General features: G+C 30.2%; 2 protein-coding genes across 2 annotated transcripts; one reads left to right on the top strand and one right to left on the bottom strand.

Moving 5' to 3' along the window:
- Positions 1-15054: 15054 nt before the first annotated feature.
- Positions 15055-16874, top strand: LOC104648850 (uncharacterized). The gene is made up of 3 exons (XM_026032557.2): positions 15055-15814; positions 15891-16301; positions 16808-16874. Exons 1-2 carry the CDS (start codon positions 15184-15186, stop codon positions 15941-15943), a joined length of 684 nt encoding a protein of 227 aa, XP_025888342.2. The 5' UTR covers positions 15055-15183; the 3' UTR covers positions 15944-16301; positions 16808-16874.
- A 583-nt stretch (positions 16875-17457) lies between these two features.
- LOC138338650 (uncharacterized) lies at positions 17458-18884 on the bottom strand. Its single transcript, XM_069289627.1, has 3 exons — positions 18367-18884; positions 18051-18291; positions 17458-17751 (listed from the first exon to the last, which is right to left on the bottom strand). The coding sequence occupies exons 1-3, from the start codon at positions 18882-18884 to the stop codon at positions 17458-17460; spliced, it is 1053 nt and encodes a 350-aa protein (XP_069145728.1).
- Between the last annotated feature and the right edge of the window lie 8829 nt (positions 18885-27713).

Genomic DNA, 27713 nt, shown 5'->3' with positions numbered 1-27713 from the left:
TGACTTAAAAGTAGATCCGATCATTTTTTAAGTCAGTTCAAACCTCCTTTAACAAGTGAAAGCTTTCAAACCCTAACCCAAACACAAGCGTAATGAAATAAATGGTGTTTATTTTTTAAACAAAAATTAAATGCATATCCACCAACGTGAAACATTTTTATTAGGAAAATTATTTAATTTACTTCCTTTTATGTATTGTTAATTAAATTCGGACAAGAAAACGGGAATTTCCACCCCTTCCTAGCATAATTCATACTACATAGTCTTAAATAAAGGGCACCATTTAAGCAATAGCTAATAATAACAACGGGAAATTGTATATAATAACAAATTAATAACCTAAAATAAATAGAGTAGCTATGGTTTGATTTAATTGTGCTCCATAGCAAACATTTTGCAAAAAATTGTCAGGCGCCTCTCTCCCAAATATCTCGCTCACCACTCTCCTCCAATCTCTCACTCGCTTTCTCACTTTTTATACAAAAACAAGTGTATAATAATTGTTTCTAATTGTATAAAGCAGAGAAAATTATATAAATACACATATTTTTGTTGCGCTCTCTCCCCTCTTCTAAATCTCGCTCGCCATTCTCCCAAATCTCGCTCGCCACCCTCGCCTTTCTCACTTATACAAACAGAAGCGAAATGTATAAATTGTCAATCTGTTTGTATAGAGCGTGAGAAAATTGTATATACATATGGAAGTACATATATTTTCGTTCTATACACTTATAATTATACAATAAAAATACTCTCCTACCCAGTTTCTTTTGCCTTTCTCTCTTTCTCTTTTTATACAATTTTCAAATTATATCTAATTTCTCTCTTTTTCGTTTTATACAGTTCTATTCAATTGTATATTCCTTGTGAAGTCTCTTTTGTCTTTCTCTCTATCTCATTTTATACAAATTTAAATTGTATATAATCGTTCCATACACTTATAATAATACAATTCGTTTTATACACTTCGTTTTTACACAGTTCTCTGCCCAAGTGTCTTTCTCTTTCTTGTTTTATACACTTCGTTTTATAAAATTTGCTTCAACTGTATATGTACAGCGAATTATACAGTTTCTATGTTTGCTATGAAGCGTGCAAATTTTGTTATAGCATACAAATATGAATTTTTTATTTGCTATATGTGAAAGTTGCCCTACTAATAATTAGTAATATTGTTATCTTTTTTAAGAGTTCACTTCTATACGTCAATGATAAATATTTATCCAGATACTACAATATAAGTAAATAGGTTAACATTAAATGTACGTAGTAGTTGATGTAAAATCATATCTTACACGTAAATAAATCTCTATAAATTGTGGCATGCATTAACAAGACGAAAATCACAACACCAAATTAAATTCAACAAAAAATAAATAAAAAAATCATGACCATGTCTTCCTCATCACATCATCACTTTGTTCTTTGCCTCTTCCTACTTAGTTTTTTATGTGTCAATTCACAACCCCCCCATGATGTTTTTATTGTGATCATAAAAAACGAAACTCCAAGTGTGGCTACAAGATATTGTTCTATAAATGGAAAATATCTTAATGTAGATCAAGGAATCGAGTTAAAACCAGGAGAAGCTAATAACATCACAGAAAGTATTGTGCCTCGACATAGAAACACATTTATTTGTCTCTTTGAATTAGAGGAAAAACGTACGATACTCGATTTGTTTGATACGAATGACGGACGTATTTGTTACCGTATTAATGAAGAATGTGTATGGAAAATACAGGAAGATGGACTATGCATGTTCTCTGAAGGTATATGTGTGTTAACGTTCCGATGGGATGAACTAAAAAGTGAAAAATATTATTTGGAGGAGAACTCGTTAGTGAATAATGATATGAAATTGTAGCAATGATATATCATGATTTATAGTTTTATGAAATTAATGAGAAAAAGTTATGAATAGATTATAACAACTTATCATTATTTTTCTTATTCTTCCAAAGTTAAATATGCCTTCAACTTTATTAAATTAAATTTCTATGAGCGAAATAGTAAAGTGTTATATACATTGGGTCGATTTAATACTATGTTAAAAGAATTCGAATTTTCAATCATTACAAAGTAGATTTTTATCAAGTGTAATATTGTCACGATCCAAATCGAGCCGTGAGTGGCACCCACATTTATCCTCCTATGTGAGCAAACCAACCAATCTAACCCCCAATATTTCAAACATATTAAATAGAAAAACAATGCGGAAGACTTAAAAATCATTAACAGAATCAATAATCAACTTCTAAAACTCAAACTTATCATTATCCCCAAAATCTGGAAGTCATCATCACAAGAACATCTATCCTCAAATTACTAAAGCTAAGAGTATCTAAGAAACTAAAAACAAATACAAGAAATAGTCCATGTCCGAACATCAAGGACATCAAGACATGAATAAGAGAGAATCCAGTCCAAGCTAGAAGCTTTAGCTCACCCTGAAATCTGGTGCGATGAAGACTGGCTAGAGTTGCGGTTGGGTTGAAGACGACGGTACGTTTGTTGCACTCCACAATAACAAAGAAAAATAATTACAAGTAGGGGTCAGTACAACCACAAGTACTGAGTAGATATCATCGGCCAACTCAAAATAGAAAACAGTATATATCAGATAATATCATAAAATCAACTACAATACTCAACATGCGGCATTTACAATTACCATAACCCTTGGTCACAACACCAAGCTCATCAATGAGGACTCACGCCTCCCCATCATACTCATTTGGGAAATAGGTTCATTAAATTGAGTATATTGACATCTTTCAAGATTCATTATCTTTATTCCTCTTACGTCGGTACGTGACACTCCACTCCCCTACTACGATGTGCCGGAACGTGGCACTCCGATCCCCTAATTCTACGTGTCGGTTCGTGACACCCGATCCACTAATCTCATTCTGTTAATTCATCCAGCCTTCTTTTATACCAAGGCATCATCAATCTCATTACTTTAGTTCATCAAGCCTTCTCTTATACCAAGGCATCATCAATCTCATTACTTTAGTTCATCAAGCCTTTTCTTATACCAAGGCATCCTCATTAACAAAGTAGATTAGGGTTTCTTTTTCAAGATTTAGGATTCAATAGCTTCATCGTGCTTATTTTATCACAATTATATAATCACATTCATGCAAGCATACAATTAAGCATATAGAAGGGTTTACAACACTACCCAAGACATATCATTCGCTATTAAGAGTTTACTACGAATAGCATAAAAATCATAACCTACCTCCACCGAAGATTCGTGATCAAGCAAGCAATTTCCCAAAGCTTTGTTTCCTCTTCGTTTCCCTCTTCTCACGATCGTTCTCTTTCCCTCTCCTTGTTCTTTCTATTTTTCTTATTCAAACCCTCTTTCTTTTACCCTAATTAACATATAATTAAGTATAAAAGATGACAAAATAACCCACTAATTAATTTAAGGTTATCTCCTTTAACCCTCAAGAAATTGGATTATTAATATTCAACCACCAACTTTATAATTATAAGCAGGAATAGTCCAAAACATCCCTTAAAACATTTAAAGAAATCCGACCCAGCCTGGGATTACGCAGCCTGTGACGGGCCGTCGTGCCTGCGACGGTCCGTCCTGCTGAGTCGTCACAGAGTTCAGAGACTGAAATTTACTGAAAGATCTGTGACGGTCCGTCCTGCCATTTCGTCACGAAGTTCAGAGAGTCGATTTCAGTACCCAAATTTCAGAAATCTAAGTGTTTTGGAACGAGACCCCCTCGACGGTCCGTCATGCTCATGACGGTCCGTCGTGGGATCCGTCGTCTCAGCCAGTTTTTCCAGAAATAAAATCTGCTGCTCAAAACGAATAAACAGGTCGTTACAAATATGAAGGGAGAAAAATTAAAACTTACAACGTTGAGTATTGCATCATGACATAATAATACACTAATGTGAAAAGTAATTTTATTTAGTCCAAATATACAATAAAAACTCACTTATTAATTTATGTAACTATAAAATCACTCAAACGTTTCAAAAAAAAAAATGTAATATATGATTATAATTTAAATACGATGACAATTTTTAAAATAGAAACCCTAGAAGTTGCTTGCACTTCCGTACTCCATTTCTTGCTTGAAATTTAAGTAGGATAGTCAATTTTTTAGAGCGCCAAAAATAAAGAAATTAATGTTAAATTTAAATCAATCTAAAATTTATTTCTGAAATTTTACTGAGAAAATAGCAAAGAAAAAAAATAGTATAATGACAATTTTTCAAATTACTTTGCAAATGCTAACAAAATTAAGAAGTGGAAACATTCAAAAGCAAACGTAAACACAAACACAATGGATTAAATAATGTTTATTTTTAAAAATAAAATAAAAATTGAATGCATATCTACTAATATGAAACATTGTTTATTAGGAAAATTTGTTATTACTTCCTTTTTATGTTTATTTGATTTGAAAAAGTTATCTTCTACCCTTTTACTAGCTAGCTCTAAATAAATACAGGTAGCAAGTAGAATTATTTTTCTTTTTTAAGAGTTTAACTTCTATACATTCACGATAAATATTGATTTGGATATTTAACTTGAATATTGTAAATTTACTGTAGTTTAAAATTATTTAATAAAGCTAAGTGCATGTTAGTTAATTATAAAATATGAGCAAAATATCTTATATACCACAACAAATAAAAATATATGATAGTAAAAATTGTTTACAGTAATGATATGTATTACATAAACTTAATTGCCTATTATAAATGAGATTACTAATTAACCCAAACGTATCTAACTACCACGATAGATTAAAATTAAATAAAGTAGTTGATATAAAAAAAAAAAAAAAATTCACACATAAACACATCACTATAAATTGTGGCCTTCATTAACGAAACAAAACCACAAGCATAACAAACAACAAATTAATTAAAGTTAAAACAAAAAAAATAATAATCCATGACTACCTCATACTCATCACATCATCACTTTGTCCTTTGCCTCTTCCTAGTTAGTTTTTTATGTGTTAATTCACAAAACTCTTATGTTGTGATCTTAAGAAATGAAAGTCCAAATAATGTGGCTACAGATCAATGTTATGTTAATGATGAGATAGATCCCGCAGAGAAGGTCGTGTTAAATCCAGGAATGTCTGATCACATAACCACGACCTTTTTTCCTGGAAATTTTAATACACTTTCTTGTAACTTACAATTAGGGGAAAAACATGCGAATCTTTTCACGTTGTTTGATTCGAATGATACAAGTATTTGTCACAACCCTAGTGAAGAATGTTTATGGAAAATGCAGGAAGATGGACTATGCATGTGCTCTCAAGGTAAATGTGAGTTGTTCCATTGGTATTATTAATCAATTTGACATATTGGAAGTGACGAACTAAAAAGAACTCCTTAGTGAAATAATGATGAAATTGTAGTATAATGAATTGAAGTTTTACGAAATTAATGGGAAAAAAAAGATACATTTCGATTTGAATATTCACACCAATGTCATTTTAATTTGACTTAATGCGTTTATTATAACTACTCATGAAGTAATTATTTAATCTTCTCTTACGATAACCATAGAAATATAATGGTATATTAATCACAACACGTTCTTATGATATTTTTAGAATGTGTCAAAAGTTTTTCGTTTCTATCAATTCTAATAATGTCTAAACAAGTTTATTATATATATATTGTGCATAAATCCGAAGAAGATTTTTGTCGCAAAATAATGGTAATTAAATTGTAATATCCCCAAGTTTATGGACTATAATATTATGATTTGGGTCGAAAAGTTCGACAAAATAACTTGTCTATTTTCATATATTGAAAAAGTAAATAATAGAGAGAAGTCCGTTTGGATTGGACTAAAATAAATAGTTTTAATTTTAAGTTGAAAAAATAAAAAAATAGGGGAGACTTACTTTTGATTTTTGACTTATTTTAAGTTATTTTAAACTTATATCAAGTCAGTTTTTACCTGGTCAAACACTTCCTTACTTATTTTAAATCATTTTTGACTCATTTTAAATTATTTTTATATTTGTCAAACACTTTCAGAAGTTAAAAACGGACTTAAAAGTAAGTTTGACTAACTTTTAAGTCAAATTCAAACACCCTCTAAAATGTGGAAGCTTTTGAACCCTAACCCAAACACAAACGCAATGAATTAAATGGTGTTTATTTTGTTAAACAAAAATTAAATACATATCCACCAATGTGAAACATTTTTATTAGAAAAACTATTTAATTCACTTCCTTTTATGTATTGTTCAATTCGGACAAGAAAAGGGGAACTTCCACCCCTTCCTAGCATAATTCATACTACATCATCTTAAATAAGCTAATACGTATAATTAGCAAAATTGTTTTCTTTTTAAGAGTTTCATTTCTATAAATATATTTATCTAGATACTACAATATAAGTAATAGTTTTAACATTAAATGAAGTAGTTGATGTAAAATCATATCTTACACGTAAATAAATCTCTATAAATTGTGACGCACATTTTTCAAGACGAAAATCACAAACATAACAACAACAAATTAAATTTAACAAAAAATAAAATCATGACTATTTCTTCCTCATCACACCATGTCCTTTGCCTCTTCTTATTTAGTTTTTTATGTGTTAATTCACAGCTCCCCTATGATGTTTTTACTGTGATCATAAAAAATGAAACTCCAAGTGTGGTTAAAAAACGTTGCACTATAGATGGAAAATATCTGAACGAAGATCGTGCGATCGAGCTACAACCAGGAGAAAGTTGATAACATCACCGCAAGTATTGTGCCTGGACGAAACACAGTTGATTGTCTCCTGGAATTAGAGGGAAAACGCAAGATATTTAATTTATATGATTCAGATGATACTGATATTTGTAACGTTCCTAATGAAGAATGTCTATGGATAATACAGGAAGATGGACTATGCTTGTACTTGGAAGGTCTATGTGAGATGTTCGATTGGGATTATAATTCTTTATTGAATAGACATATTGTGAACTAAAATTTTAAAATATCATTTGGAGGAGAACTCCTTAGTAAATCATGATTTGAAGTTTTTATGAAATTAATGAGAAAAAAAGTTATGAATTGAGTATAACAACTTCTTATTTTGTTTGTTCTTCCAAAGTCGATATATGCCTTTAAACTTTATTGTCCATGAGTAAAGATCTGCCAAATTCTCATTAGGTTTATGGGAAAATTGACAGTATACATGTGAATCTAAATTTTTTAAAAAATATAAATTAAAAGTGTATTATAAATGTATTAAAAATAATCAAGTGAAAAAAATTTATTATTGCTATAAATGATAAATATTTTTAATCTATAGTATATTTATGTAAGTTTCCCATTCGATATTTAAAATTAAATGCATATTTACTAATGTGTAACATTGTTTATTAGGAAAAGTTGTTAAAGTTTACTTCTTCTTTTATGATTTGTTAGATTTGAAAAAGAAAAAGTAAACTTCTACTACTTCTCCTGGAATAATTCGTACTAGCTCTAAATAAATATCGGTAGCAAGTACGAAAACACACAATAAGTCGATTAGTTTTTACCATACATTAAATTATATGTAAATTAATTGGAATTTAAGTTTAACTATGAGGTTATCCAAAGAATTCCAATAAAAATATCTTCTTAAAATATTAGATTGAAAATGTTAAGCGTAATTTAAATATGTTATCTATCACAACAAACAAAAATACATGAAAGTGAAAATTAATGATAGTGTAAACGCAATTGACTATTATATATGAGATTAGTAATTAATCCGAAAAATAAGTTATGTAATTCAACTACCACAATAGGTTGAGATTAAATGAAGTAATGGATGAAAATCATATCTCACACGTAAATAAATCACTATAAATTGTGGCACGCTTTAACAAGACGAAAATCACAAACATATAACAACAACAAATTAAAGTTAACCAAAAAATAATAATCATGACAATGTGTTTCTCATCACATCATCACTTTCTCCTTTGCCTCTTCTTACTTAGTTTTTTATGTGTTAATTCACAAAGCTCTTATGTTGTGGTCTTAATAAATGAAAGTCAAAATAATGTGGCTACAGAACAATGTTATGTAAATTATGAAATACAACCTGGAGAGGAGATCTTGTTAAAACCAGGAATGTCTGATCACATAACCACAACTTTTCATCCTGGAAAAAGTAACACACTTTCTTGTAACTTACAATTAGGGGAAAAATATGTGGATTTTTTCACGTTGTTTGATTCGGACGACGCAAGTATTTGCCACAATCCTAGTGAAGAATGTCTATGGAAAATACATGAAGTTGGACTATGCATGTTCTCCCAAGGTAAATGTGTAATGTTCCAATGGTATAATTATTAATCGAATTGACATATTGCAAGTGAATTAATTAGATATAATAATGTTGCAAGTGAACCAACGAAATATATTGCAAGTGATGAACCAAAAAATAAACACATCATTTGGAGGAGAATTTCTTAGTAATTAATGATGATGAAAATTATAGCATGATATATCATATGAAGTTTTATGAAATTAATGAGAAAAATTTATGAATCGAGTATCAACTTATTATTTTGTTTACTCTTCCAAAGTTTAATATGCCTATATCAAGCTAGCGTTTGGCCATAGATTTTCAAATATTCTTGGCAAATATTATTTGAGTGAAAATTTGGGTGAAATTTCACCATGTGTTTGGCCATAAAATTTGGGAAATATATTTCACCTTTTTAGAAAAATATGATTTATACACACAAGTTTTAAAAACTATCAAAACTAACTAAAAGTTTGTATTACAAGTCAATTGAATGTTAGTTACAACAATAACAAATAATGTCCATGACACTGAAGCAATGTGGTAATTTGGAGTGAGTGCAACAAGAATTATTCCATACATCGTGAAGTAGATAAAGTACATGACTTTGTTACCTAAAGCCAATTTTTAATAATTTTCATCAACAATCATATCATTATTTAATATTCACTAAATATTTCATCACTATTTTGGTGTTCACGTAAAAAATGATGTAAAGCAAATACTAGAGAGGGTGTTTTTGTAAAAGATAAAAGATTGTGGTAAAATTTTAATTTTTAAAATATCCCAAATAATAATATTTGGCCCAAATACTAGAAAAAATTAGTATTTGGAAATTTGGGATATTTATCAAAAATATTTGCCAAATAATGATAAATTGTATGGACAAACATTATTTGCCAAATTTTTTCCAAATATTATTTGAAAAATTTATGGCCAAACGGGCCCCAAGAATCCTTTCTCATTGGATTTATGGGTAGATTGATATTCACGACACTCCAATGTCATTTGAATTAAATGAAGGGTCTATGTAATCTATTTTGGATAGTTTCAGAATAGTTTTGACATATTTCATTAAAACTCAAAGAAATCGATTTTAAACTTAAATCAATTTAAAACTTATTTTCATATTGAGTGTTGAGAATATAATTAAATGATAAAAATATGTTCTCTTTAATAGTTTAAGTTTTTAAATTAGATGGTGATACACTTCATTGTGATATTAAAACAGACATGGTTCTGAAATCAAATTTCACCATCACTCATACTTTTTTAAAAAAAATAAAAATTCGAAGTAAACAAAATTTACCGATGTGAAACATTGTTTATCAGGAAAATCAGAAAATTTACTTCCTTTTACTGATTTGTTCAAGAAAAAGTAAACTTCTACCTATATTAACTATATAGTAATTCGTGCTAGCTTTAAATAAAGGGCAATATTTAGTTAACCCAAATACGGATAACTACTACTAGTAAAATTGTTTTTTTTTTTAGGTGTTTTGACTTTTATACGTTAATGATAAATATTTAGCTTGATATTTACCTTAAATTATGTAAATTTATTATAGTTAAGTTATTTAATAACGTAAAAGTGTGTATAAGTTAATTATAGCTAAGTTCTAAATATATGTGCAAATACGCATTATGCATAGATTAGCGTCATTGGCTTGATATAAATATTGAATATCGAATTGCTAATTAGTTTTTACCATACATCAAATTACATGTAAATTTAATTGGAGTTTAAGTTTGTATATTATATTGTCAAAATAAACTATTGTTGACACCCAATTTTGGCCTAACATTTTAAAAATTCGTGATTTTGAAGCTTTGTTTATTTAATAGCAAATTTTTGTCCGATGATTTTAAAATTCATACATTTTGAGTCAAATACAAAAAAAATGTCTTTCCTACATTGTCTCTCAAACAATTTTTCAATTTTGCAATAGTCCCACATCGGTATTTCATCCTTTTTGAGGATTTTTGGGTTTCTATATAAGCTCACTTCATTCACTATTTTTAGGATAGGATTTGGAGGGAAAAAACAAAAGAATAATCATAAAATTTTGAGAATTCTTGGTTCCCATAGTTCAAAAATTTTAAAGTGCTTTTGTAGTTTTTCAAGTTGAGGAGGTGGAGTCGTCTCTTTCAAACTCGGAGTTCCGGTTCGCTGTCCAGAACTAGGTAAATTTTTTTTTCTTAGCCTTGTTTTATTTAATTCTTAGTTCTTTTATGTTTTCTGTTTATTATATGTAGCTTGTTTTGTTTTTTTAGTTTAATGTAGTTCTAAAAGTCAATTATTATTTGTGTTTATTGTAGTTTTAATATTAGCATTATTTTATGATTCGATGTTTATTTATTATTACTATTATTTTAAAATTGTTAGTCAACTATTTGCTATCTTAACTTTTTAGGTTTTTGTTATTATTCTACTTTAATGTTATTTTTAATTTTTATATATATTGTGTTATTGTTGTTTTCATTTCTAATTATGTAATTTTAGTTTGGTTGTTGTTTTCCATATTCTCTTGGGATAAGTTTGTTATGTTTTGTTGATGTTCAGTTTATATATTTTATATGTTGAAAAGGGCCAATGAGAAAACTCTCCGTCGGTTTTGGAGGCCTTCCCATTTAAAAAGACGAAAAAATAGTTAAGTTCATATTATTTGTTTTGTTAAATTGGGCCGATGAAAAATCTATCCGTCGGGTTTAGAGGCCTTTTCATTTTAAAAGACGGAATTTTAATTCAAGTTTATATATTTTATGTTGAAAATGTCGATTTCCAAGGCCTCCCATGTTAATAAGACGGATTTTTATTTTTAGTTATTATTTGAGTTATTCATTTTTATTTTTATTTATTTGGTACTAACTTTTTTACTAAGTGTTTACAGGTACCCGGAGGTGCTTCTCCTTGAAATTATTCGAATGAAGTTCGAATCATACTTTTGATTTCATTATCTTGTGAATATTGACGTTAGGCAAACTTTAGGCCGATTATTATTTTGTTTTTATTTTGTATATTGCATGTTTATTATATTTGTACATTATTTTATATTCTTCCTCAATTTGAAAAAAAATGAATTCAGTCGGGAACCACATTTGTGGATTCCGAAGGGTGCCTAATCCCTTCTCTTCGGAATAACTTGAACCCCTTACCTAGAATCGAATTGGTTTCGTAGATTAATAATTGGTTTCCTAGTTATCCTAAAAATTAGGTGGCGACTCTTTTTAAAACTCGTTTATTTTTAAAATTTGTTAAAATTGAAACAATTAATCATTTTTAAGTTGTCGCGACGTTTCGACCTATTTCAAAAGAGTAGGGATGCAAACAACTATCAAGTTATCCATGTTGCGGAAGCCGAATATATAGAGAGTAATGGAATCACAACTACTATATCTAAAGGTAGCTAATAAATAGTAAATGAGACAACAACAAAAAGAACACCAGAAATTAACGAGGTTCGGCAAACTTTTGTTTTCTTTTGCCTACTCCTCAGACATAACCAATCAATATTTATTGAGACTTTTACCAAAATAATTTATTATTTAAATCAATTTACAACAGTAATATATTTTTTCAAAATTTTACAAAACTAGTATAAACGTTGTTGATAGTAACGTATTAGGCCATCTATTAATTCTGCCAAGAAACAGACCAAAACTAACGGGGGACGGCGTTAAAGTTATAATACGTTACTACAAGTAACTTTTTAGAGTTTAAGTTGGAATACGTTACTGAAAGTAACGTTTTAGAGTTTAAGTTGGAATACGTTACTGAAAGTAACGTTTTAGAGTTTAAGTTGGAATACGTTACTGAAAGTAACGTTTTGGAGTTTAAGTTGGAATACGTTACTGAAAGTAACGTTTTAGAGTTTAAGTCGAAATACGTTACAGATGGTAACGTTTTAGAATTATTATCTTATAACCCATTAGCCGCACTTCCCTCACCTTCTAACCTAAATAAACCCTATTTCATATTTTTCCCCTTTTTTCATTCCCTCGCTAAGAGAGCTGGTTCTCGTCGTTAATGTTGCCGGAAAAGGGGATTCACAATATTTCAGCGCCATAAGTATTTCGAGAGGTAGTTTCTTTGCTTAAGGTATGTTTTTCTTTACGAAGGAATTGAATTGAATCGTAAGTAGGATTCTATCTTGTATAAATTGAAGAACGTGCCAACCAACTCATGAAATTGGATTCCAAAATAAGTTGTTATTTGGTAACTTGTTTTGTTTAGTTCGATTTAAGGATTGTTTCATGGTCACTGAACTCAGAATTGTTATTTAAAGTTGTAACAATTGTATATTGTTGAAGAAGATTGCGTAGCAGTGCATTGAGAGAATAGCTATAGTCATTGTTACATTGTCTTTTAGATTAGTATATGTTTGTTAGTTAGTTACATAACATAATTAGTTTGTTAGCCTAAATTGCTTAACTCATTAGTTGGTTAACTTTGATTATTGTAATTAGCACTTTAGTCATTTATATAAATAGCCTATTGTACAGATGTAAACATATAATGAAACTATCTAATAATGATAATCTATATTCTTCTCTGTGATTCCTTAAATTTGTCTCATCTATTCAAACAATTCTCTGTAAATTTTGATTCTTAACATATATCAACAAAAAGATTATACTCAAGTTCTATTGTTGCTTAGTGTAGTCTAAGATGGTTTGTCTTATACAACACACTTCCAAATTAAAGAGAATGACCTTAAAATTTTTAAATGTGATTTCATAACTTTACATCACTTTTGAAGTATGTCGCCAAGAAAAAACTACATAATAGTTCGGGCTAACATTTAAGTTTACTTTCATGTGTATTTCATAGGTATTTTTTATGGCTAATGATAGTGAATACAAGTTGGATCCCGGTTCATTGGAATCGAATGTATTAACGGGACAACTTACTCATAGATCACAAGATATATGGGAAGGAAATGTTAATATGATTCTTAATACGAGGAGAGAAGATGGAAATTTTTGGAAGCTCATAGAGAAATATCCCATCCATCCACGAGTTCTTGAAGTAATTAGGTTATCTGGATTATATGGTGTTTACAAATCTAATCGGCCTGCTATTGACCGTAGTTTGATCACTGCACTAGTTAAGCGTTGGCGTCCCGAAACTCACACTTTTCACTTTAGAACAGGCGAAGCAACAATTACCTTGCAGGACGTAGAGGTGTGTATGGATTACCTGTGAATGGTGATCCAGTACTTGGTAATGAAATGATAAGGACCATAGAGGATTGGCAAAACATTTGTCAAAGATTATTAGGTTTTGTTCCTTCTCGTGAAGACTTCAAAACAAATTCCATCAAGGTCGCTGCATTTAATTCACACATGTTAAGCCAGCCACATTTGTCGAACATGGCAACACAAGATATGGTTAATCAGAAGGCAAGATGTTTCATGTTCTGGATGATTGCAGGTATGATGATGGCGGATACATCTGGTGGTTATTTGAAGCTTATGTACCTGCCTATGCTCGAAGACGTCAATAAAATTGGATCTTATAGTTGGGGGAGTGCGACCTTGGCATACTTGTATCATTTTCTTTGTAAAGCTTCACAGAGTACCCAAAATGAGATAGCCGGATTTTTGCCACTACTTCAGGTATACCTAATGATTGTACATATAATTTATTTATATTTCTTTCAATTTGTCTCTGTAGTGTTATTGGAGGATGAAATTTTTTAGAGATGTAATCCTAAAACTCTTTCTCCCAGATTTGGGCGTGGGAGAGAGTCACTGTTCTACGTCCTCAAATAGTAGCCCACAGAGATGCGAGAACTATTTGTCATGTTGGTTTGCCTAGGGGTCCGCATGCTACTAGATGGTTTGCACATCTTAGTTGGACGAATACTACCAAGCATGTGTTGAAAGTTTATAGGGATGCACTTGACTCTATGATAGAAGATCAGGTACATTGCTTTTACTTATTTATAAATATTGTAAATGTAAAGACTCACTTTGCTCTTTTTTTTTCATGTAGTTTATTTGGGAACCGTATTCCGATGACTTAATTGAGAGTCTTCCTCTCTATTGTCATGCTGGACGAGACATATGGCGAGTTAGAGTTCCAATATTTTGTTGGGATGTGGTCGAGGTTCATTTGCCAGATCGTGTTATGAGGCAATTTGACTACAACAAGCTATACCAACTCCGTTTCCATTTGATTCCAACCACTTTCGCCATGATCGTCGAGGAAGACCAAATACAAATTGGGAGTTGGAACATGCACATTGGTTATCATTTTGGAACCAACGTCTCCAATATAGTTGTGATGCACCGGTTAATAATGAACCACTTTGCTATGATGATCCATATCTTATTTGGTTCAGGCGCATTACTCGTCTTGTTATTAGTAATCCTAATTCACGTCCTCAAAATCAACAAGGTTATGTGCCTAATTCGACGGCATATGAAACTATGGTATGCCATTTATTGATTACTGTTGTTTAGTGTTATTGCTGCCAAGTGATTTATGTGTCTTTATTGATTTTAGTGTCATTTATCTTGTTTAATGTAGTTGCTGGCAAGTTTTTCATTGTTCTTGGTACTGCTAAGTAATTAGAAAAATGCTAAAGGTAATATATCTAGGAAAATTAAAAGAGTGGGAGTAGTGAAGTGGGGATACTGATGAGGAGATGTAGAGTTATTTTCATTTTTATGAATGATTGGAATTCAGCCAGTTGCATTCTTTAGTTGGCAGTGAATTCATTGCTTAAGTGATAGTCCGATCTAAATCATCAGATTAATGGTGCGTCATTAAATAACTTTCGCTTTAATTTATTTAGGTGCGGCATATTCATTCGATTGTTGATGAAGCTAAAACACTTGGTGATAATCCATCATATGAGGCCTTATACATGTTTAGAAAAATGGTGCGAGATCAAGGTTTTGATTGTTTGAAATATGTCCATGAGGATGACAGGGTTCATGTGTCAGCCGATTATAGAAGAGATGTGGTACAACTTGTACAGTTACATCACCCAGTTCGTAGGCGAGGAAAAGGTGGTGTTGCAGGTAGGAGAGAACGTGCTGTTGAAAGAGCACAAACACATGTTGAAATAGATCAGGCCACACAAAATGTCCAAGAAGCCTTAGAAGATGATCAAGCAACATCCAATTATAATATTGGTTCTATTTCAGGAGGTTGCACTCATGAATTCACTCAGACATCAAATATGACATATCAACTGTCAGAAACAGATATCATGCCATACGTGACGCCACAGACTCTACAAATATCAAGTCATCCAAGTCTTTCATCACTTGAGAATGTCATTGGTAATTTTGAGAATGTCCCAAATTTTAACTCATCGCCTGTGCCTCTGATTATTGAAACCCCTGATGCCACTAATAGTTTAGAGGACCCGAATCATGATGTGGACGATAATGATCCAAAGGATGCAAGTGAAGGCGGTGATACGACTATTCAAAATAGTGAACCATCAAGGAGGGAGAAGCGTAAAATTAAACTTAAGCCTTGTGGGACTGGTACTTTAACATCTGACATTTTTTATTTAGTTTTACTCTCTTTTAGAATAATAGAACATTTATATTTTCTTTACAGGCGGTCACTATGCTATCCAACATGTCCAAAAACAGAGAGCCAAGAATAAGTAATGAAAATTGATGTTGCTGAAATCTTTTGGTGTTGCTGAAACCTTTTGGTGCTGCTGAAAATTGGTGTTGCTGAAGCCTTTTGGTGCTGCTGAAAATTGCAGCCAGTACTGCTGAAAATTGAAGCTGCTGAAACCTTTTGTGGCTGCTGAAAATTGCGGCCAGTACTGCTGAAAATTGGAGCTGCTGATATATTGTATGTATCTATAGGTGAATTTGCAAAGTTGAATGATGGAGCCATTGATGAAGATATGGAGCTTTGATCTTGTGGCATGGAGGGGTTTCTTGTTTTCAGCATTGATACTTAACTTTATATTCGCTTGCCAACTCTTTTTCCTTCAACCCCTTGTATCTGCTTTAGGTAAAGATCAAAATTTTATGATTATTTTTGTTTGATTTTGATTTGGGGTTTTCGATTTTTATGTTAGCTGTAAATTTGGGTTACTCAGATTTGTTTGATTTTTAATAGTGACAGTTGATTTGGGGATTTTTAACAGATTTGAGCTTCGTGGTAAGGGAATTTGTTTACATTGTAGAGGTTTCTGATTTTGAGCAAAATCTTGAATGCATATTGCTGTTGTATATGAGTTGGTGAATCCATTTGTGTCTAATTTCTACTTGGGAAGTGTAAAGATCATAACTTTAATTGTTGAAAGAAATTAGTAGTGAAGAAGAACTTTTTTCGCGATGAATAGGCGTATTGCTAGGCAATATGAGACTGAGGAAGTAGTTTTTGCTGTTCTTTTTGAGGTGGGGTGTCAATTAACCTCTAAGATTTGTATCCTTTATGTTCTTTTTAATGTTGATAATGAGGATGTGAGACAATTTGCTAGGCAATTTGTATCATTTGCTACTCTTGATGTGTAGACGCCAAACCTGGTGATGCTGCTGCATTGTTTGAGAGAGTTACACAAAATGTAAAAGTTAAGAAATAGCAATTGAGAGTTTATCCATTGTGTAAATTTGGTTTAATAGAACAAAGTCTATTTCTCTGAAGACAAAAGAATGATATTTATGGATATATATATATATAGAAGGATTAATTAGGCTGTTTTTGCTCTATTTTGCTTTGGAAGGTGGACAGTGAATATGGGGAAAAGAGAGGTTAAAAGAGGTATAAAACATAGTAAAACTTTGTATGTAACATTAGTTTATATATTTGCTAATGACGCAGTCTTGCACAAATTAAGAACAAAATAGGGATCAATATTGTCTTGAAATTGAAGTAGTATATTATTATAATATTTTTATAAAGTAGGTAAGGTATCATGTCCTTCTCCTTCCCTCGTCTTATCGGCTACGGATATATGTGATTTTAAGCGGGTTTACACTTATTTTCAACTTTTCACTGTGGTAGTATATTATTTAAGTTAGTTTCTTAAAGCTATAAAAATATTCAAGATAGTGAATGAAAGCAGTTTAGTAAAAAATAGTACAATTAGAGCTGTTTGAAAGTTAAAAAAATACATAATTAGAGCTGTTTGAAAGTAAAAGAAATACATAATTAGACTACCCACTTAAATTTGATTTCGAGTTGGACATCGACGCCTGTCATGCCCAGTTTGTTTACACAATCCACAAGCCCGCCCATATGTTGCAGTATCACGATCCATCTCATTATGAATTCTAGTGGTCCTTGATCGATTGGGACGTCGATAGAATTCATTACTTCTCATTATAAAGCTTGGTGATGGCCAATATGCCTCGTGTCCAATCGGTGAGAATGACCCAGAATATGTTGTAACATAATTCTCTATTGTGAAATGCTCGCTGACAAAATTTCTAGCTAATGCTCCCATTCTTTCAGTAACCTTCATGACATGTGAACACGGGAAGTGCAAATTAGCCCATTTTTCACAATCACATTTTTTTTCACTTAATGAAATACAATGAGGATTACCACCAATACCATCAATTTGTATTGATCTAACCTCATATACCCCTGTGGATATATTCCAATCATAAACAAAGTGTCTTTTTGAATTTTCATAGTTTTTCTCCCACTTTTTTTTAAACTGCTTGTCCATAATTCCTTTTGCTCAACAAGTTGGTGAGTTTTTTGACATCTACGAGTATATCGTTCAACGGTTTGCTCCAATGAAAGTCTAACCATAGCAGTGACGGGCAAGCCTCGAGCTTTCTTTAGAAGTCCGTTGAAAGACTCTGAAAGATTTGTTGTCAGTACTCCCCATCTTTTTCCATTATCATGACTAACAGTCCATTTGTCCAATGGAATTCGCATGAGGTATTCATATGCTTCTCTATTTTCTTCTTGAATTTCCCACATCAAAGCTTCAAACTTCCTTACTTGATGAGTTGTAGCAGCCCTCCACATAAGATTACTGAGGTCCCTATTTGGAAATTGAGATTGAAAATTACTTTTAAGATGTCTCAGACAAAATCGATGAAAGGCCCGAGGTTCCTACAATCGCCACAACTCCGATAAACTAGTCAAGATTCCTTTTGCCCTATCAGAGATAATACAAATATCTTCTCTATATTTTATCACATGTGCACTCAATTTCCTAAAAAACCATTTCCATGCCTCTTTCGACTCTTTGTCAAAAATACCAAACGCAAGAGGAAGAATGTTATCATTTCCGTCAACTCCAACAGCAATTAACAATTTTATCTCATATTTACCATACATATGAGTTCCATCTACTGAAATAACAGGACGACAAGTTTGGAACCCATCAATGCATGGCTTGGAAGCCCAAAATACAAACTTAAAAGTTTTTACCTCTGGTGAACTCATTGACTCTTCGTGTTTCCATTCCACAACTGTTCCAGGATTAAAGTATTGAAAAGCTGCAAAAAACTTAGAAAGCTCACTAAATGATTTCTGAAAATCACCATATACCAATGTAAATGCGCGTTGACGCCCAAGCCACGCTTTTCTATATGTTACTTGATGACCAAATTTTTCATGAACCTTAGACATGACATCCACTACCAACAATTTTGGATTTTTACTTATTTGATTTAAAAATAGAGATGCAATTAAATTGGTATCTAAGTTAGTGTGACCTGTTGTAAGTCCTTCAGTCTCACATCTATGATTATTAAAATACTTTCCTATCTTCCAAAGGCTACCTCCAACCTTACGACCTCGAATAAAACCATGGACAACCCAAAGAATCATAAAATCTGCATCTCACAGTCCATACGCTCTTAGTTGATATTACAATCTTAAATTCTTTATTTTTGCGCAAACTCCAAATTGTCACAGCCCGTTTTAACTTAGTTTTACTACTAAAATACATATTTTTTTCTAAATCTTTTTTTGCATCCTCGACCCAAACAGAACAACATTTCATTTCGGATTCACGAGTAGAGATAAAAATATCTTCCTCAGTCTCCAATGTTGTAAAGTAAGGTATATCATTATTTTGCATTTCATCAAATTGATTTTGAAAATTCACCGCACTTTCATTTTGAGGTAAATCTCCAATATCTTCATCGGATTCACTTTCAATGACTTTACTCTCTCCATCATCTTCTGAAGGTTCATCCTCCTCCGAATTTTCATCACTTCTTTGAGCATGTGCATCATTACACAAATCAAAGGTAGCTTCATCTTCTCTGTAAAAAAAAAAATTCATGAAATACAAAAAAATGAAAATAATTAATTATTCATGCTATTAAATAAAATTAGCTAAAAAGATTATTCTACCTGATTTCATATTGATTGTGTATACTCTCAATATGTCTTTGACTACCCGAGCCTTCATCAAATGATTGATGAATACCATGTGTTGCAGTGTATGTAAAATGAGGCTGACTGAATGTGGCAAATCCATAATTTTGAGCCAATAAATTCATATGATAACCATGTTGATCATTCATTCGATACAGATTATCTTGATTTATTGGTCTAATCTTTATATACATGTCCAAAAGATTTATATCAATCTTGTTCAAAAATTTCTGAGGAATGGCAAAAAATTGTACCAAAGATTGGTCATTCTCAATTTTGAACTCAATAAATCTTATAACGTTACCTTGAAATGAGCATGAATATTTTCCAGAAATATCCAATTGAATATTTTCTCCATCAGTCCCCATTTTCTCATGCAACAATTTAATTAATTCAACGTAGTTGGTCGAAATAGACATGCTAACAATCATTCTGGCACATTCGTTATATCGAAATCCGTTTATTTCAGTGATTATTTCACCGCCCCAATACAAAGCAATCATCATGTTATCTTCAAAATTAGCCATCAAAAAATCCTACACACAAAAATAAAATGCATTATAGTTATTAAAAATATGTTATAAGTACATTACAATATATTGACAAGCCATACCTATTGAAATTTTGTGAGTATTGATTCAACAATAGGGCATATACGCAGAAGCTTTGTAGAACATTATTTGAATGTGCTAAACGTTCTACACAACCATTTCTTATAATGTTCTGTGGCCAACACTTTAAGAATTTATTTTAAAGTTAAAACGTAACATATAGTAACGTTTTATTGGACGATCAAATCAGCAAGAAATCTTCACATACTCGTGACATGATAGAATCGTTACTTAGGGTAACATTTTAGTCTTAAAACGTGACTCCCAGTAACGATTTAACGTCACATTTTGTACAAAGATTCTCAGGTGGCAGACCTGTGATTTGATTTGATATAATCGTTACTCAAAGTAATGTTTTATATGTAAAACGTGACTTCCAGTAACGTCTTCGACGTCAAATTTCGTACAGAGATTCTAAGGTGGCAGGTGGCAGATTTACAAAGATACGTTACTGATGGTAACGTCTTAAGCTTAAAATGTTACTGTCAGTAACGTAATGCTTCTTAACGCCGTCTACCAAATACTTTTAGTCTGTTTATTTTTTGAAGATGAAATATAGCCTAATACGTTACTACCAACAACGTTTATACTAGTTTTGTAAAATTTCAAAGTTTCATATTATTTTGGTGAATTAAATGAAATAATAGATTATTTTGGTCATAACTTCATATTTATTTCACTCCAAAAGAGTACAAGTGAAATAGTACAAGAGAGAAAGAAGAACAAATGTCTTAGGAGATGAGAAGGCAAGTTAGAGGTGTGTTACAAATGAATTAGGAGTTACCTATTTATAGGAGTGAATTCTTCCTATTAATGTCATCCATGACATCACAATATGTCAAAATGTCAAGATTTACCTTGTGAAATCAATTTATGGTTCACCTAAATTTCACCTACAAAATGTGCTATCTTGACTTTTCTGCCAATGAAAAATTATCCTCCTAACTATCATATCTTCTCATTAATCCATTTTTGAATCTTGTCAAATTTAACAATCCACAGGATGATGAAATCTTTAAATACTATGATATGTCATATGATAATTAATAACAGATAAAAATACATAATAGTAAAAATTATTTAGATATAAATTACGTAAACTCAGTTGACTATAATAAGTGAGATTTGTATAATTAAACCGCCTCCTTCGTCGAAAAATTACGTTGTATATATATGTCAAATTTTACATTTAAAAGGATATATATTTAAAGTTAGATGACAAAAATTATGCTTTTGGTGCATTCGGCAATGGGTGTCTATTTGATTGAAGAAGTTATGCGTTCAAACCTCAAATATCGCATATTTTTTTATTTTATTTGACACACCATTATTCTTGGACACCTATAATAAAATTTATGACTCCGCCATTTAATCATTAACCCAAAAATTAAGATACGTAATCTATCTATCACAAATAAATGGTATCCTTCATTAACAAGACAAAAAAACACAAGCATACCAACAACAAATTATAGTTAAACAAAAAATAAAATCATGACTATGTGTTCCTCATCACATCATCACTTTGTCATTTGCCTCTTCCTAGTTAGTTTTTTATGTGTTAATTCACAAAGCTCATATGTTGTGATCTTAAGAAATGGAAGTCCAAATCATGTGGTTACAGAAATATGTTACGTACATGAAGGTCCAGATGGAGAGAAGATCTTGTTAAAACCAGGAATGTCTGATCACGTAACCACAACCATTATTCCTGGATATATTAACAAACTAACTTGTCGTTTGGAATTAGGGTATTGGAAATACGTCGAGCTTTTCAAGTTGTTTGATTTGAATGACATGAGTATTTGTCAAAACCCTAGTGAAGAATGTCTATGGATGATACAGGAAGATGGACTATGCATGTTCTCTAAAAAGGTGAATGTGATGTTCAGATGAAATGATAGTTCATCTATTAGACATATTGCAAGTGAACCAACAAAATATATTGCAAGTAATGAACTAAAACATGAACACATCATTTGAATAATGATAGAAATTGTAGTATCATGATTCGAAGTTTTATGAAATTAAGATATGGATGTAGTATAAAAACTTGTTAATCTATTTATTTTTCTTCCTAAGTTAATATGCCTTGAACTTTATTTATTCTCAATAAGTAAATATGTTTCAAAATGGTTTTAAAAAGAACAACTTTCACATATAGCAAACATAAATTTTATATTTGTATGTTATATATATAGTTTGCATAATTGCGCTCCACAACAAATTTTATGTTTGCTATAGAGCTTTTAATTTGTATAATTCGCTATAAACATCTAATTTTATACAAATTGCTCAGTTTTGTATAAATTCATTTATACATTGTAATCTATATAATAAGATTTATATTTGTATAATTATAAGTGTATAGGATATATATATATATATATATATATATATATATATATATATATATATATATATATATACACACTTTTCACTCGTTTTATACAAATACAAGCGCATTTTAAATCGAAATGTATAAAATGACTAATTGTATACTGAATTAGATGGCAAGAAAAAGGGAATGCACTACAACAAAAACAACTTTTAGCAGCATTAAATATTGACATTAATAAAGAGTGTTAAAGTCTTTACCGGCATTAGTTAAATGTCACTAGAACAATTATCGCTAAAGCTTTAGGATCATATACAAAGAGTGTCAATGCCGCTAAAAATACATATTTAGTGGCAATTAAGAATTAATTACCGCTAATGATCATTTTTATTATAATGATGACTGTTGCGAATTATAATCAAAATAAATTATGGCTATAATATTTAATTTGAATTAATAATTTGCTATTTTATACATATTTTCCCTGGGGATAGCTCCAAAAAGCCCTTTAATGCTCAACCTAGCAAAAAGTCCTTAAGCCCAATAAATGAATTTAACAAAGAAATTGGTAGTTATATTTGAACAATAACACACAAAGAACACATTTTGATCCCTTTTACACATAATGAGTCAAAAGTCTAAATCTAGAAGTCCAAGCCCAACGCAAAAAATAGAGAATTTATGAATATTTAGACACAAAATCTTACATAAATATACTCTTCGACAGCCATCAAGCTTACCAACATAGCCGAAGTATACACTAGTGATGCATTCCGATTGAATATATTGTGTATAACTATGTATATTAAGTATATTATATATACTGTGTATACATTATGCACATATTCTATAAACTTGATGATCAAAGCTTGATCCTTGTAACTTCCTTTTTTTCTTCTTAATTTACTTCGAAAACTCTCATCAATCCAATAATTTTAAGAGATGAAAATACACAAGTATTAATTCCTAGATTTATCTCTTGATTGGCTCCACACATGTGAACATCATAAAGAAAGATGATGAACATATTCTTTGTATTCAATGGTGGGTAGCCAATCTTTCAATAAACTTTTTCCAATAAGGATGGTCAAATCAAAACTTTTTATCACTTTCACTTTTAAGACCATAATAATAATATGACTAGTACACTAGACAAAAAATAATAATCATGAACACATTATTTACCTATCTTTATGTCTTAAACAGCAAATTGCCAAAAAATAAAAGGGACAATGAATCATGAATTCCCACACCCTTTTCCACCTTTTTTTGGAGGGTCAATTCAAACAAGATCGTGAGGTTAAGAGATTCATGTATTCAACGAATTTATAGCCTAATCAGAAACCAGCATGCTCGGAAAATCTTAAATTTTTTTGTGACAAAATAAAGGGAAATTTGTATATCATGAAAAATTAATGAATCAAATTAAATGTTATAATCACATTTTGATTTAATTGTGCCCTGTAGCAAAATGTTTGTCAGTCACCTCTCTCGCTCGCTTACTCTCACTTTTATACAAACATAAGTATAAAATGTGTTTTTGTTTGTATAAAGCGAAAAAATATTGTATATATACATATATTTTGTTCTCCTCTCTCCCCTCTCCCAGATCTCGCTCGCCACTCTCCCGATCTCGCTAGTTACCCTTGCCTCTATCGCTTATACAAACAGAAACAAAATGTATAAATTGCATTTTTTTTTGTATAAAACGGGAGAAAATTGTATATACACTTACAAATACATATATCTTCGTCCTATACACTTATAATTATACAATACAAATATTCTTTTGCCCAATTTTCTTTTGTCTTTCTCTCTTTCTCGTTTTATACATACACAAATTATACAATTAATTTGTATACAACTGCTTTCTTTTGTATATCGATAACGAATTATACAATTGATTTCTTTGTGTATGTACAACGAATTATACATATTTATGTCTGTTATGGAGCGCAATTATACAAACTTTGTTATGACATATAAATATAAATTTTGTGTTTGCTATAGGTGAAAGTTGCTCTAAAATAAATCATTGTACTTTTTCAACGTGAATTTTTTATTTAGTAAATAAAAGTTATCAACTTGCGTTAACTATGTCCCAACATGCATATGTTAGTAAATGAGAAAAACAAATAGTTGCTACTTTTTTGGCAACCTAAATCGGAACACATATATAAACATTGTCATAAATAATTTCAAAAAATATATATGGATCGGTACTTTTTCCATGCAAAACAATATGATCCACTTGGTAATGTTTCTCTAGTATTTATGTAATTAATAAGTAACATTAAATTTTAGTCAATCACTTAGTTATGATCGTTTTCAATCGAGCTCCTAAGCAAAAAATAAGTTTTCCTATTAGACATGATAAAAAAAAACTATTTATATATATATGATAGGACTTTGAAGTTATATATACTGAATTATATATTAACAATTGTATATAAAATGCAATTGAATTTATAATAGCTAATCAATTTATCATTTATATAAATTATTAGTAGTAATTAACATATCAATTTACTTTCAATTATTTTATAAATAAATTATCTACTTATATAAGCATTTGTCATATAGCTCGTTACATAGAATTTAAACTCAAAAAAGTTATAGAAGTAAGTTCACTTTTTTTTTTTGGTTATTGTATACCCAAGAAAGAAAATAAAATAAAGTAAAGCAAATAAAAAAAGGAACCAATATACAATATATCCCTCTTTCAAACGCTTTACACAAAGCAAAACACATAGAATATCTAATTATCTATGCATCACTTAACCCAAAAACTTTTAGGAATATTTTCTTGCATGTTATTGAAGTAACATAATAGAACATATATATCGTTTGACCAGTTAATTACTTTATCTACATGATCGAAATATGCATAATATATTCAATATATCGGTATATATATAGTGTATATGAATATATATACACAACATATTCTTATATTTTGTACATATTTTATAAACTAGATAATCGAACATCGTAGACTCTTCGTAATTATCACTATTACCATATACTATAAGAAAACACAAGATGTTCTTTCTCGTGGCCCAATGGTCCCCAACAAAAACACCCTTTTGTCATCTCCAATAAATAGTTTGATAAAAAAAAAAAAGTGAAATTAAATTAAAGTAGTATTAGTAGTAGAAAACTTTATTTTTGTCTTTTTGACAGAGGCACTTTGGAAGAAAATGATGTTACATTATCCTTTCACTTAACATGATTGTGGTTGCATCATTATCAAAAGGTACTAAAAATCATCATTTCACTTACTTATAAGTATTCATTGTCTCCTATTTTTGTGAAAAAATCCTTTTTGTCCAACTACTAATCTTTCTCTATGCATGCGTGCTTCTATCATTATATTTTATTATATATATATATATATACACACACAATTTATACATTTAGACACACCAACCATCTTCAATGCACCTTTAATTATTTTTTAGATTATTTTAGATATCTATATTAGAGTCTGACTAAATTTGAATTCGTATTAGGGGTAGAATGCGCAAACAAAGGTGATCTCGTACTAAAAAAACTCAAACCTAAAACAATATTTTATTAGGAACGAAAAAATATTTATCACTCCATTATATAACTATTTAATCAGCTCATACAATCAAGTGCATTTAAAATGATACCCTCATTCATGAGTTTTTTTTTGTATAAGAGACATTGACAGGCTGAGAAAGAGACATTTAGTGGCATATATTTTTATGTAGAAATATTTAACGGTAATTGAGTTAATATTGTTGTATTGAGAGTTGTTAAAATTTTAGTTGCATTTTATGGAACATTGATTATAAAGACTCATATTATAATATCTGTTGTTATTATAATATAGCAACAATTATATTATTGTCAATTCCCATGAATTCTTTATTTGTTATAATGATTTAAGCTAAAATTTGTCTTAGTTTTTTTATAATTTTATCTTATACTCCCTTCGTCCGGAATTGTTTGTCATGTTGCATTTATCGAAAGTCAATTTGACTAATTTTCAAAGATAAATTAGATCACATTAATTCGATATTTTAAACAAAAAAAATAGCAATTCTAAAACTATATGAAAAGTACTATAAGTTACAATTTTTTGCATATTAATATGATGAAAAAATGCATTTTAAAACGTTAGTCAAAATTTTTATAGTTTGACTCTAAAAATAGAAATTATGACAAATAACATCGGACGGAGGGAGTAATAAAGAAAGGATAATAAAGGGTTTATAATTCTTTCAAAAACAAATTCATGATATTTGAAGAAAAAGTAAGTCTTATAAACACATAATTCAGTAAAAGGTCTTTTTATTTAGGTATAGTCCAGCAGTTAGATTAACTGTAATAATTAGTAGCCCAACAAAAACTATATAGTTAGGTATATCCAGAGATAAATTAAAGCTTCATAAAATTGATATTATGGGACCAATAAAAGATCCCAAATGCCATTATTTTCACGAAAAGATTGTAGATTGGCGATATCATTAAAGGATAAGTGTACTAGTACTTATTTTCTTTTAAAGAAGAATTTATTGCATCGAGAGTTTATAGCAAATTATATAATTATATAATGTAATAAGAGGTTTTGTAAATGCATATTAATTTATATAATAATTGTTATAAAAGCTTATGATGTACAAACACAATCATATGTTCATTTTCATATAATATGTCAAAAAAGAGAAGATACTTATCTCAGTCGTGACATAAATATCTGAGAATTGTTCTAGATTATTAATTTTATCATGAAGTTTTATGACTTCATTTTGATATTTATATCTCCTTATATTAAGTATAACATCTCGTTTTGTACCTGAATCTCTTAAATATAATAATTTTTGTTTTTTAACTTTCACCCTTACATCCAAGCATCACGATGTTCACGTATGACCAATGCATTTGAATATAACTAAGTAGAATATGATCAAACCATATAATAAATTTGAAATCAACTTTCCCTCTTTTAATGACTTTAATCACTCAAATTAGGAGATGATAATCCTGTTTAATTAGTGGCAAAAATCCATTTTGTTACATGAAAATGACACGTGGCAAATTTATAGACGTTGATTAAAGTTTTGGAGTACCACAGAAGAGGAGACAAGCAACTCT

This window comes from Solanum lycopersicum, chromosome 9, assembly GCF_036512215.1.
Source record: "Solanum lycopersicum chromosome 9, SLM_r2.1".
Taxonomy (NCBI): domain Eukaryota; kingdom Viridiplantae; phylum Streptophyta; class Magnoliopsida; order Solanales; family Solanaceae; genus Solanum; species Solanum lycopersicum.
Note: the sequence above shows the minus strand (reverse complement) of the source record. Positions and strands in the feature narration are given on the sequence as shown.

Bases quoted from the DNA above. Each gene is read 5' to 3' on its own strand.
- LOC104648850 (XM_026032557.2), top strand. From the start codon at position 15,184: ATGTTTAGAAAAATGGTGCGAGATCAAGGTTTTGATTGTTTGAAATAT. The intron at 15,815-15,890 runs GTACTTTAACAT...TTTTCTTTACAG, and splicing joins ACTTAAGCCTTGTGGGACTG to GCGGTCACTATGCTATCCAA.
- LOC138338650 (XM_069289627.1), bottom strand. From the start codon at position 18,884: ATGTCTAAGGTTCATGAAAAATTTGGTCATCAAGTAACATATAGAAAA. The intron at 18,292-18,366 runs GTAGGAACCTCG...ATTTCCAAATAG, and splicing joins TTATCGGAGTTGTGGCGATT to GGACCTCAGTAATCTTATGT. The intron at 17,752-18,050 runs GTTAGACTTTCA...CATGTCATGAAG, and splicing joins GCTTGCCCGTCACTGCTATG to GTTACTGAAAGAATGGGAGC.